General features: G+C 40.9%; 1 protein-coding gene across 1 annotated transcript in view; it reads right to left on the bottom strand.

The window, feature by feature from the left end:
* ipo11 (importin 11) overlaps positions 1–20030 on the bottom strand; it is a 711960-nt gene that overhangs the window by 441175 nt on the left and 250755 nt on the right. The window contains exons 14-15 of the mRNA XM_067986592.1: positions 14168–14215; positions 13777–13882 (exon numbers count right to left, since the gene is read on the bottom strand). Of these exons, the coding sequence (XP_067842693.1) occupies positions 13777–13882; positions 14168–14215 (154 nt within the window). The remainder of the gene's footprint in view (positions 1–13776; positions 13883–14167; positions 14216–20030) is intronic.

Here is a 20030-nt window from a genome sequence, read left to right as displayed (position 1 = left end):
GCCCCCTCATCCCCGGGATTAACCGAGTGAACCTTCTTTGTACTGCCTCGAGAGCAAGTATGTCTTTTCTTAAGTATGGAGACCAAAACTGTATGTAATAAAATATGTAAGTAAACTAGCAAGAAATACAAAAACGAATTGTAAGAGCTTCTACATTATGTAAAAAGGAAGAGAGTAAAGTTGGCCAGGGGCTGCAGAAAACTACTGAGTTTAATTCGAATTGCTAACAAAGAGACTGACTTTTGAACTGAAGTGACCTGGAGTTCAGTCACTGGTCTGAGCTGGCCGGAAAAGGTTTAAATTAGTTCTGCTTCTAAGGGACAAAAGAACTCTGAGGTGATGCTACCTAACCCCTTGGAACAGAGCCAATCAGGGGATGACACCGACCACTCGAGGAACTTTAAGCCAACCGGAGAAGACAGCATCATTCGAAAAGACAGGTTTGAAGTTAAAACTGAAGAATTGAAGGTTTGGTGTCAGTTTGTGTGCGAAGACTAACCATCGCGGAAGTAGGGACCCTACGTCAGGGACATCGAGACTACGTCAGGGACGTAGAGACGACGTCAAGAGAGAGAGAACGAACGCCTGGCCAGCGTCAGCTCTCCTTTCCGGGTAATATAATATCCTTTCAATTCTGTGACCACTCGGAGCGTTCGTCAGAGAAACCTAGTGGGTGTGCGTTTAAATCCTAGTTTGAGTATAAAACTGTATAACCTGCTGTAAACTGCATGCCTATATCTAACCAGACGTATAAGCTGTATGTACATGATCTAATAACGTTAATAAAGCAAATTGAGAATTAAGAGAGAATTGACACTTCTCTGTGTACTAAGCCAATAATCGTAACCGGTGACTTCCGGTCAACAGTAACAAAAGTAAACGTTGCTCCCTGAGAGGCTCAGACAGGAGAAATTATAATGGGGAATAAGGAAATGGCAGGGACGTTAAACAAATATTTTTTTTTAATCTGTCTTCACTGTAGACGACACAAAAAAACATTCCAGAAACAGTGGGGAACCGAGGCTATAATGAGAGTAAGGAACTTAAAGTAATTAATGTCAGTACAGAAAAAGTACTGGAGAAACTATTGGGTCCAAAAGCCAATAGATCCCTTAAACCTGATAGCTTACATCTTAGGGTTCTAAAAAGGTGGCTGCAGAGATAGTGGATGCATTGGTTGTGATCTTCCAAAATTCCCTAGAATCCAGAGCAGTCCCAGCGGATTGGAAGGTAGCAAATGTAACCCCGCGATTCAAGAAAGGAGGGAGAGACAAAACAGGGAACAACACAGCAGTCGTCGGGAAAATCCTGGAATCCATTATTAAGGAAGTGGTAACGGGGCACTTAGAAAATCATAATATGATTAGGCAGAGTCAACATGGTTTTATGAAAGGGAAATCGTGTTTGACAATTCTATTAGAGTTTTCTGAGGACGTAACTAGCAGGGTAGATAAAGGGAAACCAGTGGATGTAGTATATTTGGATTTTCAAAAGGCATTTGATAAAGTGCCACATAAAAGGTTGTTACGCAAGATAAGGGTTCATGGGATTGGGAGTAATATATTAGCATGGATAGAAGATTGGTTAATAGACAGAAAACAGAGAGTAGGGATAAATGGGTCATTTTTAGATTGGCAGGCTGTAACTCGTGGGGTGCTGCAAGGATCGGTGCTTGGGCCTCAGCTATTTACAATCTATATTAATGACTTAGATGAAGGGACCGAGTGTAGTGTATCCAAGTTTGCTGATGATACAGAGCTAGATGGGAAAGTAAGCTGTGAGGAGGACACAGAGTTTGCTAAGGGATATAGACAGATTAAGTGAGTGGGCAAGGTGACAGATGGAGTATAATGTGGGGAAATGTGAGCTTATTCACTTTGCTAGGAAGGATATAAAAACAGAATATTTTTTAAACAGTGAGAAACCATTAAATGTTGGTGTTCAGAGAGATTTGGGTGTTCTTGTACAACAAACACAAAGAGTTAGCATGCAGGTAAAGCAAGCAATTACGAAGGTGAATGGCATTTTGGCCTTTATTGCAAGGGGGTTGGAGTACAAGAGTAAGGAAGTCTTACTACAATTTTATAGGGCTTTGGTGAGACCACACCTGGAGTACTGTGCACAAATTTGGTCTCCTTATCCAAGGAAGGATATACTTGACTTGGAGGCGGTTCACTAGACTGATTCCTGGGATATGAGAGTTGTCCTATGAGGAGAGATTGCATAGAATGCGCCTATACTCTCTGGAGTTTAGAAGAATGAGAGGTGGTATCATTGAAACATGCAAGGTTCTGAAGGGGCTTGACAGGGTACATGCTGAGAGGTTGTTTCTCCTGGCTGGAGAGTCTAGAATTAGGGGGCATTGTGACAGGATAAGGGGTCGGCCATTTAGGACTGAGATGAGGAGGAATTTCTTCACTCAGAGGGTTGTGAATCTTTGGAATTCTCTATCCCAGAGAACTGTGGATGCTGAGTCGTTGAGTATATTCAAGGCTGAGATAGATAGACTTTTGGACCCTAGGGGAATCAAGGGATATGGGAATCGGGTGGGAAAATGGAATTGAGGTCGAAGATCAGCCATGATCTTATTGAATGGTGGAGCAGGTTCGAGGGGCCGTATGGTCTGCTCCTGCTCCTATTTCTTATGAGGCTTTTGATAAAGTGCCACATAATAGGCTTGTCAGCAAAACTGAAGCACATGGAATAAAAGGGGCAGTGGCAGCATGGATATGAAATTGGCTAAATGAACAGAAAACAGAGAGTATTGGTGAACGGTTGTTTTTTGGACTGGAGGAAGGTATAGTGATGTTCCCCAGGGGTCGGTACTAAGACTTTGATTTAAAAAAAAAATATATTAATGACTTGGACTTGGGTGTACAGGGCGCATTTTCAAAATTTGCTTATGACACAAAACTTGGGAGTGTAGTAAACAGTGAGGAGGACATGGACAGGCTGGTGGAATGGGCAGACACATGGCAGATGAAATTTAATGCAGAGAAGTGCGAAGTGATACATTTTGGCAGGAAAAACGAGGGGAGGCAATATAAACTAAATGGTACAATTCTAAAGGGGGTCCAGGAACAGAGAGGCCTGGGGATATATGTGCACAATTCTATGAAGGTGGCAGGACAGGTTGAGAAAGCGGTTAAAAAAGCATGCGGGATCATGGGCTCGATAAATAGAGGCATAGAGAACAAAATCAAGGAAGTTATGTTGAACCTTTATAAAACACTGATTTGGCCACACCTGGAGTATTGTATTCAGATCTGGCCACTGCACTTCAGGAAGGATGTGAAGGCCTTAGAGAGGGTGCAGAAAACATTTACTAGAATGGTTCCAGGGATGAGAGACTACAGTTACATGGGTAGACGGGAGAAGCTGGGGTTTTTCTCCTTGGAGCAGAGAAAGTTGAGAGGAGATTTGATAGAGGTGTTCAAAATCATGACTAGTTTAGATAAAGTACATAAGGAGAAACCGTTCCCATTGGAAGAAGGGTCGCAAAAGCGACGTGAGAAAAAACTTTTTTACGCAGCGAGTAGTTATGATCTGGAATGTATTGCTGGGAAGGCTGGTGGATGCAGATTCAATCATGGCTTTCAAAAAGGAATTGGATAAATATGTGAAGGAAAAGAAATTTGCAGGGCTATGGGGAAAGAACAGGGAAATGGGTCGAAGTGGATTGCTCTTACAAACAGCTGGCACAGGCTCAATGGGCCAAATGGCCTCCTTCTGTGCTGTAACCATTCTATGATTTTATCCCACTCATTTAACCTCTCTATATCCCTTTGCAGCTTCTTCGTGTCCTCCCCACAGCTTACTTTCCCATCTAGCTTTGTATCATCAGCAAACTTGCATACATTACACTCGGTCACCTCACTGATGAGGAGTTAAAGCTTCATTCACAGAAATAATGTTCTAGTGTAACTTAGTACATGTGATGAATAGTCAGTTGCCCCTTTGCAGCTTGCTTCAGGGAGGAGCCACGTCATTCAATTCAAATGAAAACATGTTATTTGATTTGTTCAAATATGTGCATTTTGAATTTCATAGAAAGGTTACAGCACAGAAAGATGCCATTCGGCCCATCGAGTCCATGCTGGCTCTATGGAAGAGCAATCCAGCTAGTCCTACTCACCCCGCCCTATCCCACAGCCCTGCAAATGTTTTCCTTTCAAGTACTTATCCAGTTCCCTTTTGAAAGCCACGATTGAAGCTTCCTCCACCACCCCCTCAGGCAGTGCATTCCAGATCCTAACCACTGACTGCATAAAAAAGTTTTTCCTCATTTCACCTTTGGTTCTTTTGCCAATCACCTTAAATCTACATCCACTGGTTCTTGACCCTTCCGCCAATGGGAACAGTTTCTCTCTATCTAGACCCTTCGTCATTTTGAATACCTCTACTAAATCTCCTCTCAACCTTCTCTGCTCTAAGGAGAACAACCCCAGCTTCTCCAGTCTATTCACGTAACTAAAATCCTTCATTCCTGGAATCATTGTAGTAAATCTTTTCTGCACCCTCTCTAAAGCCTTCACATCTTTCCTAAAATGCGGTGCCCAGAACTGGACACAATACTCCAGTTGTGGCCGAACCAGTGTTTTATAAAGGTTCATCATGACTTCCTTGCTTTTGTACTCTTATGCCTTTATTTTTAAAGCCCAGGATCCCATATGCTTTTTTAAACCGCTTTCTCAATCTGCCCTGCCACCTTCAACGATTTGTGCACATATACCCTCAGATCCCTCTGATCCTGTAGCCCTTTTAGAATTGTACACTCTAGTTTACATTGCCTCTCCTCGTTCTTCCTACCGCAATGCATCATTTCGCATTTTTCTGCGTTAAATTTCACCTGCCTGCCTATATCCTCTTCAAGTCTATCACTATCCTCCTCACTGTTCGCTGCACTTCCAAGTTTTGTGTCATCCACAAATTTGGAAATTGTGCCCTTTACACCCAATTCCAAGGCATTAAAGTAAGACAGTTTTTATATTCTGCTTGGCTCCAGTTACTGTTTCCAAAGAATTTGCAAGATTGTTATCTTTAAATAATTATGTCTACAGGGTTTTCAAGAGCCTGTCTGTAATCTTCATAGAGAATCTAACTGAAACTTCTAGAGTATTAGCTCGCCAGCTAGTTCCACAGTTGATAAGAAGATAAAAAGAACTACAGATAAAAAATAAAATTTAAACTTAGTGTGGAAGTTGTAAATTAATTATTTTCTATTGCAAGGAAGAGCGATTTGTTTAATTACTATTACATGATATATTATATGTGTACATATCTCTCAAAAGGCAACTAGGGATGGGCATTAAATGCTGGCTTTGTGGTGACACCCATATCCAGAGAATTAATTTTTAAAAATATCTATCTCTCTAAATGGACTAGTATATATGTTATTGCTAATAATCAGTTGTTCTTAAATCTATGAGGAAACCACTTCAATGCCTAACTCATTAGCATTTTAACCACGTTGCATTTCAGTGTGTCAATACCAACCCAACATTTAAATGTAACCCTTTTCCAAGTCCCCTCTGTGGAAAATGGTCAAAAATTGCAAAATATGACTGTGTGTCCAGGGTACACAATATACAAAACATTTCTAGCAGTCCACAATTATTACATAAACATTCTTCAAAACCATGCAAACCAGAAATTCCTGTGTACATGCCGATCCATGCAGAAAAGATGACATGAGGCAGAGCTCCAGGCATCCCTTCATTCTTTTCACAAAGGAACCTTTCTACACAATAGCATAAAACATACATCATGGTATGTAAAACAACATTTTGTTCAAGCTCACTACAGCTTGGAATAATCAGCTCCATTGAAAAGGTAAGTTTCAAGAAGGTTTTTAAAGGTGAGAAATGGAGAAGTGGAAGGGCATGGTAAGAAAGCAGCAAGGATTTTAACTTTAATATGCTGAAGGAGAAGGAGCCAGTATAGGTCAATGAGAAGGGCAATGATAGGCGGGAGGGAGGTGGTGCAGGACAGGATACAGGCAGCTGACTTTTTCCATCCTTAGCATAGCAAACATTGCAGAGTGTTCTAAGAGGATAAGGAGGGATAACGCACCATGATCACAATCACAGAGGATGGCATGTTTGTCTTTGGCCAGGCCTCCAAGGGTTAGATAATGAGGAGTGGTTACATAAACTAGGCTTATATTCCCTGGAATATAAAAGGTTAAGGGGTGATTTGATTGAGGGTTTTAGGATTTTGAAAGGAATTGATAAGGTAGATAGAGAGAAACTTTTTCCACTGGTTGGGGAGTCTAGGACAAGGAGAGCCAGGCCTTTCAGGAGAGAAGTTAGGAAACACTTCTTCAAAGGGTGGTAGAAGTGTGGAACTCTCTTCCGATCTGTCATTTTTTGTATGTTCGTATGTATCCTTTCTTTTATATTCTTCCTTTTCAAATGTTTTTTAATTCCCTTTAAATGTTGTTCTCAAACCACATATAAATTCACTGATATTGGTTATAAAGCTTCCAAATACTGCAGGAAAAGGGCATTCTGGAACCATGTAAGGAGGCTGAGTTTGAGATTAACTTGATGGTCACAGCTGGAGATGCGAACTCAATTAATTATTTTAAATCTGTGATCAATAGATTTTTGCTAAGCAAGGGTATTAATGGATATGGAGCCAAGGCAGGTGGATGGAGTAAGGATACAGATCAGCCATGATCTCACTGACTGGCAGAACAAGCTCGAGGGGCTGAATGGCCTACTCCTGTTTCTGTGTTCCTATGACAGTTTCCGTGATGTGAGAATGGCAGAAGCAGGAGGCAAGAGATTAAAACAGGGAACTTTAAGAGAGCAAGGAGTTGGGCGGCAACAAGACATATAGAATAATTTCACAGCTAATAAAGTACTTTTGAAGTGCAATCACTGTTGTTATGTAGGCAAACGCAGCAGCCAATTTGCGCATAGCAAGGTCCTATAAATAGCAATTGAGATAAATCATCAGTTAATCAGTTTGTGGCTTTCTCATTCTCGTGTTTAAATCACTCCATGGCCTCGCCCCTCCTTATCTATGTAACCTCCTCCAGCCCTACAACCCTCCAAGAACTCTGCGTTCCTCCAATTCTGGCCTCTTGTTCATTTCCTTCACCCCACCATTGGCGGCCCTTCATTCAGCTGTCTAGGCCCCAAGCACTGGAATTCTCTCCCTAAATATCTCCACCTCTCTTCCCTCCTTTAAGACGCCCTTTAAAATCTAACTCTTTGACCATGCTTTTGGTCACCTGTCCTAATATCTCCTTATGTGGCTCGGTATCAAATATTGTCTGATAATGCTCCTGTGAAGCACCTTGGGACATTTTACTATGTTAAAGGCACTATGTAAATGCAAGTTCATTTGTTGTTGATGTTTTGGTTGAGGTTAAATGTTGCCAGGGCACCACGTCACTCCACTGCCCTTCTTCAAATAGTGTCATTGTATACTTTACAGACAGATAGGGCCTTACTGTAACATCTCTTCTAAAAGACACCTCTGAGAATGTAGCACTCCCTCAGTACCGCACCAAAATGTCAGCCTAAATTATGTGTTCAAGTCCTGGGATGAGACTTGAATTATAGATTCGGAATGATTTAGCAGAGAAGGCCATTGGGCCCATCGAGCCTGTGCCAGCTCTTTGAAAGAGCTATCCAATTAGTCCCACTCCCCTACTCTTTCCCCATAGCCCTGCATATTTTTCCTCTTCAAGTATTAATCCAAATCCCTTTTGAAAGTTACAATTAAATCTGCTTCCACTACCCCTTCAGGCAGTGCATTCCAGATCATAACTCGTTGCGTAAAAAATGTTTTCCTCATGTTGCCTTTGTTTTTTTTGCCAATTACCTTAAATCTGTGTCCTCTGGTTACCAAACATCTGCCACTGGAAACAGTTTCTCTTTATTTACTGTCAAAACGCTTCATGATTTTGAACACCTCAATCAAATCTCCCCTTAACCTCCTCTGCTCTAAGAAGAACTCCAGATTCTCTCGTCTCTCCACATAACTGAAGTCCTGCATCCCTGGTATCATTCTAGTCAATCTCCTCTGCAGCCTCTCGAAGGCCTTGGCATCCTTCTTAAAGTGTGGTCCCCAGAATTGAACACATTACTCCAGCTGGGGCCTAACCAATGTTTTATAAAGGTTTACCATAACTTCCTTGCTTTTGTACTCTATGCCTCCATTTACAAAGCCAAAGATCCTGTATGCCTTTTTAACTGCCATCTCAACTTGTCCTGCCATTTCAGGTCTCTCTGCTCCTGCGTCCCTTTAAAATTGTACCATTTAGTTTATTTTGTGTCTCCTCATTCTTCCTCCCAAAATGAATCACTTCACACCTCTCTGCGTTAAATTTCATCTGCCATGGGTCTGCCCATTTTACCACTCTGTCTATGTCCTCCTGAAGTCTGTTACTATCCTCCTCACTGTTTACTACATCTCCGAGTTTTGTATCATCTGTAATCTTTGAAATTATGCCTAGTATACTCAAATCCAGGTCATCAATATATATCAAAAAGAGCAGTTCCCTGAGGAACACCACTGTATACTTCCCTCTAGTCTGAAAAACAACCATTCACCATTACTCTGCTTTCCATCCTTTAGCCAATTTCGTATCCATGCAGTTACTACCCCTTTAATCCCATGGGCTTCAATTTTGCAAACAAGTTTATTATGTGGTACATTATCAAATGCCTTTTGAAAGTCCATATACACAACTTCAACAGCACTACCCTCATCAACCCTCTCCAATACTTCATCAAAGAACTCAATCAAACACTATTTGCCTTTAACAAATCTGTGCTGGCTTTCATTTGTTAACCCATATTTTTCCAAGTGCCAATTAATTTTGACCCGGATTGTTGTCTCAAAGCTGACTGGCCTGTAGTTACCAGTTTTATCCTTCACCCCTTTTTTGAACAGGGGTGTAATATTTATAATTCTCCAGTCCTCTGATACCACTTCCATATCTAAGGAGGATTGGAAGATTGTGGCCAGAGTCTCCATTATCTCCACCCTTACTTCCCTCAGCAACCTAGGATGCATCCCATGCACACCTGGTGACTTTTCTACTTTGAATGCTGCCAAACTTTTAAGTACCTCTTCTTTATCTATTTCTATCCAATCCAATTTCTCTACTACTTCCTCTTGCCATTGGTACCATCCTCTTCTTTAGTGAAGACAGATGCAAAGAACTCATTTAGTAACTCAGCCATGTCCTCTGCCGCCACAAGGTAATCTTCTTTTTGGTCCCTAATCTGCCCCACCCTTCCTTTGACTACCCTTTTACTACTTATATGGTTACAAAAGACTTTTGGGTTCCCTTTTATGTTACCCGCTAATCTATTCTCATACACTCTCTTTGCTCCTCTTATTTCCTTTTTCAGTTCTCCTCTGTACTTTCTGTAATCAGCTTGGTTCACTACTGTATTATGAACCTGACATTTATCATAAGCCTCCCTTTTCTTCTAACCTCAATATCTTTAGTCATTCAAGCTGATCTAACTTGGGATGCCCTTCCTTGTCCCCTCGTAGGAACACGTCTAGTCTGTACCTGAACTATCTTCTCTTTGAAGGCCTTGCATTGCTTATTTGAAAACACGATCTTCTGACTCAGAAGCACGAATGCTACCTCGGAGCCATGCTGACAGCGGATGAAGTTAATGCAGAGAGGGCTTGCAGGAACACTGGGGAGAAACTACAGAGTGACGAGGTCTAGAAAGGATAGAGGATGGGGGGAGAAAGAGGAAGGGCAGGCAGTGACAAAGGCAACTGCGCCAATAGTATCAATTTGAAAGACAAAGAAATAAATGACATATTTGCACTTGGTTACTTCTAGACTCGACTATTCCAATGCTCTCCTGGCCGGCCTCCCACCTTGCACCCTCCATAAATTTGAGCTCATCCAAAACTCTGCTGCTTGTATCCTAACTTGCACCAAGACCCATTCACCAGTCACCCCTGTGCTCGCTGACCTACACTGGCTCCTGGTCCGGCAATGCCTCAATTTTAAAATTCTCATCCTTGTTTTCAAATCACTCTATTACCTTGCCTCTCTCCATCGCTGTAACCTCCTCCACCCCTACAACCCTCCGAGATCTCTGCACTGCTCCAGTTCTGGTCTCTTGCGCATCCCCAGTTTTCATCACCCCACAATCAGTGACCGTGCTTTCAGCTGATTAGGCCCTAAGCTTTGGAATTTCCTCCCTAAACATCTCCGCCTCGCTACCTTTCTCTCATCCTTTAAGACGCTCCTTAAAACCTACCTCTTTGACCAAGCTTTTGGTCACCTGTCCTAATATATCCTTATGTGGCTCGATGTCAAATTTTTTTGAAAACGCTCCTGTGAAGCGCCCTGGGACATTTACTACATTAAAAAGGTACTATATAAATGCAAGTTGTTGCTGTTGGTGGTGGTGGTCAGAGAATCTGGTTCAAGTGATTTTAGGCTGCTTCAGTTAGTTATCCTTACAGCTGTCAGAGAAAGATTTTCATCTCATCAGTTGAGCCTTAAATGAGACACAAAGTCCTACGTTACACAATGCATAAGGACTAATTGTACCAGAAAATTTGAATGTTGAATATGTACCTGGAGAAAAATTTGAGAGAGAGGAATGACAGGTATCATGAGATATGATATTTCCTAGACAATGAGGCATGCCAGATGGAACCCAAGTCTTTTCTGGTCTTGTATATTCTTTTAAAAGAATGGTGGTTCAAGCCTTTGTTTGTAATAATTATAATTGAAGGGGACAAAGTCCTGACCCAATACTGTACTGCAGTATTTCTCATCTGTTAACATTTTTAAAAATACTTGTGCCTCAGAGAGTATCATTCAGTCCTTCACACCTATCTGTAGGACAATCAAAATACACGGAACCACAAAAAGTTAGCAACAACTGAGTAAACTGTACCATCAGTGTCAGCCTCCTCAGCTGGTAGCACGCTTGCTGTTGAGTCAGACGGTCATTGGTCAAAGCCACACTCCAGGATTTGAGCACATAATCTCGACTGACACTTCAGTGAAGTACTAAGGGAGTGTTGCATTATGGGTGCAGCTATCTTTTGAATGACAAATTGGGCCAGATTATGCTGTTAAAATAACTGTGATGTTAATAGCACTCACTGCTATTTATATGTAAATAGTACAGCAACTTCAGGCGAGGAGCAGATATGCGGTTAAATATGAATATCCCAATGATGCTTTCCGAGTTGTGCCACCCCACCGTTAGCTTTGCGAAAATGGCATCTCGCTGTCTGCCTCACCATTCAAATGCATTAAATGTCGTGAAGTTTCTATATTTGTAGGGTAGACACGAACTAAACTCACCACAGAAAGTTAAGACATGTCATTTCAAGCGTAAGTACACTTTTAATGACGTGATGATTGTTAATTACTGCCAATCAACCTCTCAGGCATTGAAAATTAACTATTACAAGTGTGGAGTCTCATTCCTTTAGGTATTAATTGCTGTTGGAGATTTTAAAAATATCAAATTTAAATTTTTTTTCTACTTTTCCTCTCTTTCTCTTAATCCAATCTTTCTTTCCCTCTCTTTTTTATTTCTCTTTCTGTACCTGATTTGACATTGAATTCACCTACTCTAATTTACACTTTCTTCTCAGTCTTCCCACTGTTTATTTCTCAATCCTTCGATCTGATTGGTTGAAGAGATACACAGTTGGTTGTCCTGTTTCCCTCGCTGCGCCATTATCAGCTCGCACTTTCAGCAACTTAGTGGGCAAAAATATTTTGTGCTGAAGGGTGCAGGTACCAATGTAACTAACGGCAGACATCATTAGTGCCCTGTTACAGCAAAATCTGGCTCATTAAACCAAGGCCTCGTCTGTCTGTTAAAGTGGACATTAAAGATCGAAGAGGAGTCAAGTTTTCGCAGTGACTTGGCCTACACTTCTACTTTACCCAACACCAACAAAACAGATCATCTAATCATTCATTAATTTGCTGTTTATGGTCCTCACTGTGCACAAATTTAATATAACACATTATTCTAACTTTAGTATAAATTACTGCTTAGGCCACATTTGAATAAGAATCAATCGCCTAAACATTTGAGACCAGTAGCTCTTCTGGTACGAAGAGCTTTCTTCCCTGAGTCATTATCCTTGTGAGTTTTGTATGCAATGTACGGATTCTTATATTTTCATTAACTATCTATCAAGCCCTCATTCTCAATCCTGATATACAAGCAGCACGGTAACTGTGCAGGTTCTTGACAGCAGCACTTTTCTCTTCTATAAATATCTCCAAACTTTGTATTTTTTTTTTAAAAAGCAAGCCTTCAATTGAAGCTCAATAAAGATTATATGGTACACAACGGTGAAAAACCAATCAACTCTATTCCATTCCAAACAAATGCCTGCCTTAAACGCAGCTTCTTCCACAAACAAGGTTGTATAGGTAAGACGTCGATAATTCTTCTTCTCTGATCTCAGTACAACGTAAAGGCTGAGATGGAAGAGAGGAAGGCTGGGATGGGATGGGGTGGGGAAAAGAGGGAAATTATGTTAAAAATCTGAAAATAGCCTCTATTGGGGGAAGCGGAAGCTGCATAGTATTACTTACAAAAGCAATGATCAGTAAACTTATGCTTAAATCTCAGATGAATAACATTCACAGTATCCCAAGAAGGTAACATTGCCAATCTTACATGTTGTTTGCAATGGCAAATAAGGCACAAGTGCACAATTCAGCTTCTATTTGCTGATAAGAATACAAAAATGCAACTTAAATGAAGACTGACTTCTTTCCCCTAAGATTTAAGCTGCTTTTATATTAGTCTTCAGTTATCAACTCCCACTGTGTGCATCTTGTGCAGTCAGCAGCCACATCAAAGCAAACTTATTGGATTTTTTTTTAAAGATTTTTTTTTAAACTGACCCTTCCTGACAGACAACTGGTATTCCTGAGGACAGTAAACGTGCTGCTCTGGTTGGCAGAGCATGTTTTGGTGCTGACATCACAACGCATGCATACCACTATTCTCTCTATAGTATTGCCACAATATCACTATTCCACATATGTGCACTAGCCAAAATCTTATGATCAGTTTGCACATGCGTGGAGCAGAGGGCCTCCAGAGGGTGGTTCACCAGAAGACTGGCTGCACATTACAAAGGTCAACATTGGAGAGCAGCACAGTTAGTTTACTCTCCCAAGACCCAGGCGGCAATATAAAAGCAGCTTTAAACATTTAATACCACAACATCGGCATTACTAAGTGATTTTACCACTTTAGTTGCAGTATGGCAGAAATAAGAGGCTTTTGTACAGGAAAAAGGTGGTTGAGTCTCATGCTAAACATGGTTTTTGGATACTACCATCTCCCTATTGATGGTGAAACTATCTCACAATATAAACAAGACTATTTTACCAGCAGGAGAGCAAAACTGTGAACGTACAGAGCTGCTTTCAGAAGCAACACTACATTTTCAACACATTGTTCGGGGAGTAATGGAAAGTTGGTCAGTTAGCAATCTCAAGTGTGCATCCTAATGTGCCAAATAAGACAGATACCAGTGATGTTTGTGGTGATGTCCATAGGCTGAACCATCCATTGTCCAAACTGAGAAAGATAATGCCAGAGTGGGGCAGGAGTAAGGGGAGAGAAGAAAGTGAAAGAGATAATCAGAGTCATTAACCAAATGCAAAGGCAGAATGTGAAACTAAAGAGGATTGTGTGAACATGTTAATGTACTACTGGAAATACTGGAATCAAATTTCTGAACAGTAGGCTGTCTTAATTTGCTTAAACAGTAGTGGCTTACCTTATGTGAGTAACCTGCAACTCAGCCAGCAACTGGCTTTTAAACCACTGATCAAAGTCCACATTGTCAAAAAGTTCATAGGCTGCCAATCCAATTGCATTGTACACTACCAAGAGCAAAATGAAAAGTGTCAACAATACAAACTATTTTCATAATGCAGATAGAAAATATTATTAGTGTTAAATAGCTAATACATCAAAATGTATATTCAATATTTCCTAGCCACATAGAAACTCCCGTTATAAAATGTTGCGATATATGCTCAAAACAATATGTTGTCCCACCATCATAAAACAATTTTGTTGTCGTAATATCATGAGAACCACTAACATTGCTGAGGTGACTTCTTTCCTTTATTGAACTGAACAATATTTTTGAAAATATAGCATACCAGCATCTTTAATCACCAGTCCAACAGTGTCCTCCACATTGGTTGGTCCTAAAAAAAACAATTACCAAGAACATTATTTCTGATCCTTTCATTTTAATCAAGTACAACTACAAATGTAGAAGTGAAAGAAAAATGAAAGATAGAAAATGTAGAAGTTACTCCACAATGAGGGTAACTTGAAACATTTCTTTTAACCCGTAACACCTAACAGAATATGGTACTTATTTACAATTTATGATGGGTACATATGGACGCGATATAGTGCAACACACAGCAGGCAGACCCAAGTTACATTGCCGGCGACACCCTACTGCAGACTGTACTGAAATTAGAGACAAAGACATTCTGCAAGTGCATATCTGATGCATGTGCAGAGCTCTGTTGCATGGGCACTAATTTAAAGCTGAGAGAGCACGGGCAACAGACTCATTTCACTCCAACTGAATAGATTCCATACCAATTTTTGTAATATTCCCAAACCACCCAATGAAGCACAAACTTGGAAGTAGCTTTGCACAAAACTGGAGTTATACCAAGTGCAGGAGTGATGTGATAATGCCAAGTAGGGATGGTCTGAAACCACCCTGCATCAGTGAGCTCAGGATTATACTGCTGCTTTCTCATTGATGCTCATCTGAATCCACTTTGCATCAAGGTGAAAATGGTACTACTTCAGCAGCCAATGAGAGCACACATGCTTCGTACATATATAGCATCTGAAGTATATTACTGTGCATTTGGAGGGATGATCTCACTAGAATTATGAACTTTAAACTAAACTAAATGAGGGACTCTTCACTTTGTCCTTAAAATTCAACAATTCAGTTCTTTCAGCACACAGGTGGCTTAAATTACTTTCCTGTAAAGGTCTAGTGTGATAAGCAGGTTTTTCTTCCTATGAAATTCCAAGCAAGGTCACAATTAATGGTGATTGACTGTTACATTTTGCAGTGGTGCTTAATTGGATGTAATTGTAAGTAATGATGAAAAGTTTCTGTGGCATGAGATTAATGCAAATTAGTTGAATTGTTAATCAGTTTGTTAACTCAAATTATAGTTACATGGATTCATGATTCATTTTTCTTTTATTTACAATGACAGGAAATATAAAATTAACTACTTCTGGGTGTCAACAATAGGAAGGTGTAGGTATTATAAATCATGTGTCAATATTTTTCCCCTCAGTAGTGGGAATATATAAATAGTAAGACTTTATACCATATGTTGAGGTACGTAATGAATCAGAAATTGGCCTTAAAGATTTTTTCTATTATATATTATTAATATTGCCGATTCACAATATCCTAAGCATTGCAATGTCTGTCATTTTTTGGTCACTCACAATCTTTGATCAAAATCACACACTGTGGTGGTCTCCAGTCATTTCCCAAGTGTCCACCATTGCCTCTAAATTCAGATTTTGAATTTGTCTCACTTATGAACAAAGTCTACATAGTTTACTCTGAACTACAGCACATACATTATTCTGTTCATTTCACTCGAGAAAAGTAGTGAATGCACCAACTAATTTTCAAACACCAAATACATTTAATATACTTAATTTTATCAGGGGTCACTATGACCATCAACTAACCATGTACGTAATATGTGCACAAAAGTCTTTGGTCATTCCTGCTCCTGTACTGCTTGTCAGCATAATAAAAACATTAATGAGTCCACAATTCAATTAGTGAACAAATATTTAAATTCAATTTATATCTATATTGCAAAGGATATAAAAGTATTTTAGATAAGGTATATGAACTACTTATTTGGAAAGGAAATATTTTTGAAGTCACCTGTTCAGCTTGGCTCAGCTGGTAGCACTCTCACCTCTTAAGTCCCAGGCTATGGACTTGACCATATAATCTCGGCCAACAATTCAGTGCAGTACTGAGAGAATGATGCATTATCAGAGGAAACATTTTTCAGACAAGACATAAAATGGAAGTCCCATCTACCTGTGCTGATAGATGTAAAAGATCTCATGGCATTAATTGATGTGGATTACTTCCTTTGTACTGGATAAAATCCTCTTTAACCATCGCCAAAAACAGACTACCTGGTCAATTATTCATCCATTTGCAGTTTGTCGGACCTTGCCTACAGAAGTCATTTCAAGAGTATAGTAATTTGAGACATCCTAAGGATTTGATAAGATGAAATATAAATGCAAGTTTTTTCTTTTTTATATTCAGTCTATTCAGTAATACATTGAGATTGATTCCAGCGCTGATATAAATCATTCCATCAATGAATCATTTTAAAATAATAATTTCATGTAAAGTACAGTATGCTTGACCAAGTTTTGTTTAATAATGAGTCAATACAGTTAATCTTAAATATACTGAGCCTGAAATCGCACATGTTGTCCATCCTGGCATAAGTGCCGGATTGTGCCCACCTGTGACCTCCAGCACTGACCCCAAAATTTGTAGCGTCAGGAGAGGCCATTTTACTACAGTATATTATTTAACTATGCAAGTGAAAGGTGTACAAAGGTCTTTGGTCATTCCTGCTCCGTTCTGCATAGTACCTGTATTGATTCTGTCAGCTTAAGATACTAGGAGTGCATCTCAGTCACCTGATGCCCAAGCAGACTGCGAAATGCAGACAAGTGTGCCCAATTTGTCTCACTGGGCACTTCTATAATCTTAAAATGTGTTCTCTTTCAGGCTCCAGGCCACAATAAATGCCTGAACCAGGTGGGCCCCACATCCACTAAACTAAGCCTAATCTCCTCCCACATACCTGCCGCCACACTTCTTCCAGGCCTGAAATGGGGAAACTCCCAGTTTAAGAACTCCCTATCAGACAACATCCCTCTGATGCAGAGTCAATCATGGAGGTGGGAAAATCCTCCACCACATAGAAGGTGCTGCAGAAACTGAAATGGAAGAATAGGACCCAGCATATCCAAGTCCTGACCGAATTCATAGCCTTTCCATCACAGGGGTCACAGATTTTCACCATCTCCCCAATTACAATGCATTTATCAAGTAAAATTGGAATACGTAGATATTTTGAGTTCTACTTTCATCACCTAGTTTACCTTCTTCAAAAACTACCACTCAGCATTTGTTTGGGTTTTAAATTTACAGATTATCAGCTACTGCATGAAAAGCTAGCATGTAAAATTAATATTTTAGTAATGTCTTGACTTGTTTTTTCAGGCTAGTTTGTCAAAGAATTAGAGATTCTGATTGTAATCAACAGCTTCTCAAAGTTCCGTGTGTAAAAAAATAATACAATAACTTAAGTACTAAGTAAGATGCAATGGTACTCACATGGATAAAAAGATGCTTTCTGGGTTGATTTCTATAATAAGTCTGCCTCACAATTACAGAAATTAAGCAGCACTGTCTAATGTGTTATGTAAAAACTGTGTATGTTCTAAACTCCTATCTGAAATGTAACTATACTACATTGAAGTACCTGCTCTCTACGATTTACCAGTTTTGTCCTCACCATTCATCTTACAATGCAGTCGCAGAAGCAACACAGGAATTTGGACAGTAATCCTTCACTTGGTTCTTAAAGAACTATGAAGAGATGATGTTCTGTCTGACAGGGGTTGTTAAGATAATAAAGATTCAGTTGATGGAAAGGATGAAGACAAAATAGAAGTGTAATGTAACAGGAAATACAGGCAAAACTCAGAAAAAGTGACAAGTCATCATTCTGGCCGAGGAAAGCCAGAGAAATGCAAAGGTTTACTAAATTGCTAAAGGTGGTACAATATATTGCCAAAATAGCTCACAGTGAGGACATCAATCATGGCTGCATCAGGTCACCAATCTTATTCAACAATGGATCATATTATGAGAAAGGTAATGCAATGCAGACATCCAGAGACAGTGAGTCTGAAGGTATAGGGCAAGACTGGATTGACAAAGGACCGACATAAATTATGCAAATAATGACTCACTGGTTATCTAATCCTTGGTTCGTTCAAACATGACCAAGAAGCTGGAGAATGAAAGTAAGAAATGGGGGCTCGCTTTGGATTCCCATAGACTAAAATTTTGCCCTGAGCGTAAGGAAGAGCTCAAATGGATGCAGGAAGAAGAAAACAGACACTGATAATGAGCAGTTGGAAGCAATGGGTGACTTTATATATACCTGTGAAGTTACTTACCAAAGAAGGAGTGGTGTCAAAAGCCATGAGAACAGGAAAGTTAGGACCATTTCTGAGCAGCACTAAGTCTGCTCCCAGGTCTCCATTTCAAAGCAGGAGTTCCTCAGGGCAGTATCATAAACCCAACCATCTTCAGCTGCTTCATCAATGACCTTCACTCCATCATAAGGTCAGAAGTGGGATGTTCGCTGATGATTGCAGTGTTCAGTTCCATTCGCAACCCCTCAAATAATGGAGAAGCCTATGCCCACGTGCAGCAAGACCTGGACAACATCCAGGCTTGGGCTGATAAGTGGCAAGTAACTTTCACACCAGACAAGTGCCAGGCAATGACCATCTCCAACAAGAGAGAGTCTAACCACCTCCCTTTGACATTCAACGGCATTACTATCACCAAATCCCTCACCATCAACATCCTGGGGGTCACCATTGACCAGAAACTTAACTGGTCCAGCCACATAAATACTGTGGCTACAAGAGCAGGTCAGAGGCTGGGTATTCTGTGGCGAGTGACTCACCTCCTGACTTCCCAAAGCCTTCCCACCACCTACAGGGCACAAGTCAGGAGTGTGATGGAATACTCTCCACTTGCTGGTTGAGTGCAGCTCCAACAACACTCCAGAAGCTCGACACCATCCAGGACAAAGCAGCCTACTTGATTGGCACCCCATCCACCACCCTAAACATTCACTCCCTTCACCACCCGGTGCACCGTGGCTGCAGTGTGTATCATCTGCAAGATGCACTGCAGCAATTCACCAAGGCTTCTTCGACAGCACCTCCCAAACCCATGACCTCTAGCACCAAGGACAATGGCAGCAGGTGTATGGGAACACCACCACCTGCACATTCTCTTCCAAGTCACACACCACCCTGACTTGGAAATATATCGCCGTTCCTTTATTGTCGCTGGGTCAAAATCCCAGAATTCCCTACCAAACAGCACTGTGGGAGAACCTTCACCACACGGACTGCAGCAGTTCATGGCGGAGGCTCACCACCACCTTCTCAAGGATAATTAGGGATGGGCAAAAAATGCTGGCCTTGCCAGCGATGCCCACATCCCATGAATGAATTAAAAAAAACCTGGATCACGCTCGAGCATGAACGGCAGCGAGTTGATTTCTCGAAAAAGCCCGATGCATGCGCGGCAAGCGACGTCATTGGACATAGTATCACTATTCATTTGTAATATAAAATGTGACCCCCCCCACCCCGCCCCCACTTCCTACCCAATAAACCTGAAAACAATCCATGGCCCGCACACAATGCCCCATCACTCATCGCAACTCTCTCCCAGAGTGTTTAGTTTGACGGGAGTGATTAGTGACAGTGCGAATACATCCGGTTTTCGATCGACGTTGACGTCCTCCTGTGCATGCGCTGGGCCACCCAATGACCTTACTCTCAGCGCATGCTAAAAAGTTATGGCTCCGCTCGTGATGACGCTTCCAATGACGTCACCCTCACCCGTTCTTGTTGAATGAAATGCACCTCATTAAACCAACCTTGCAGCTCAAATTATGTAAAATAATCAATGCTGTAGATTTGTCAAATTCAGCCTCACAGAGAAACAGCTTCAGACCCCCGCGTGATCTTGCAGTGTCCATTCATGGGGCCATATATTTGAAGGGGCCCACAAGTCAATTGCTGGGTTGGCCTGGCGTGGAGTGTTTTCGGAGTCAAAGCGTGGTGAGAGGCTGCTCAATCCGGAGGCCTCACTCC

The sequence above is a fragment of the Heptranchias perlo genome, chromosome 1 (genome assembly GCF_035084215.1).
Source record: "Heptranchias perlo isolate sHepPer1 chromosome 1, sHepPer1.hap1, whole genome shotgun sequence".
In the NCBI taxonomy this organism is placed as follows: domain Eukaryota; kingdom Metazoa; phylum Chordata; class Chondrichthyes; order Hexanchiformes; family Hexanchidae; genus Heptranchias; species Heptranchias perlo.
This window is presented reverse-complemented; position numbering and strand designations above follow the sequence as displayed.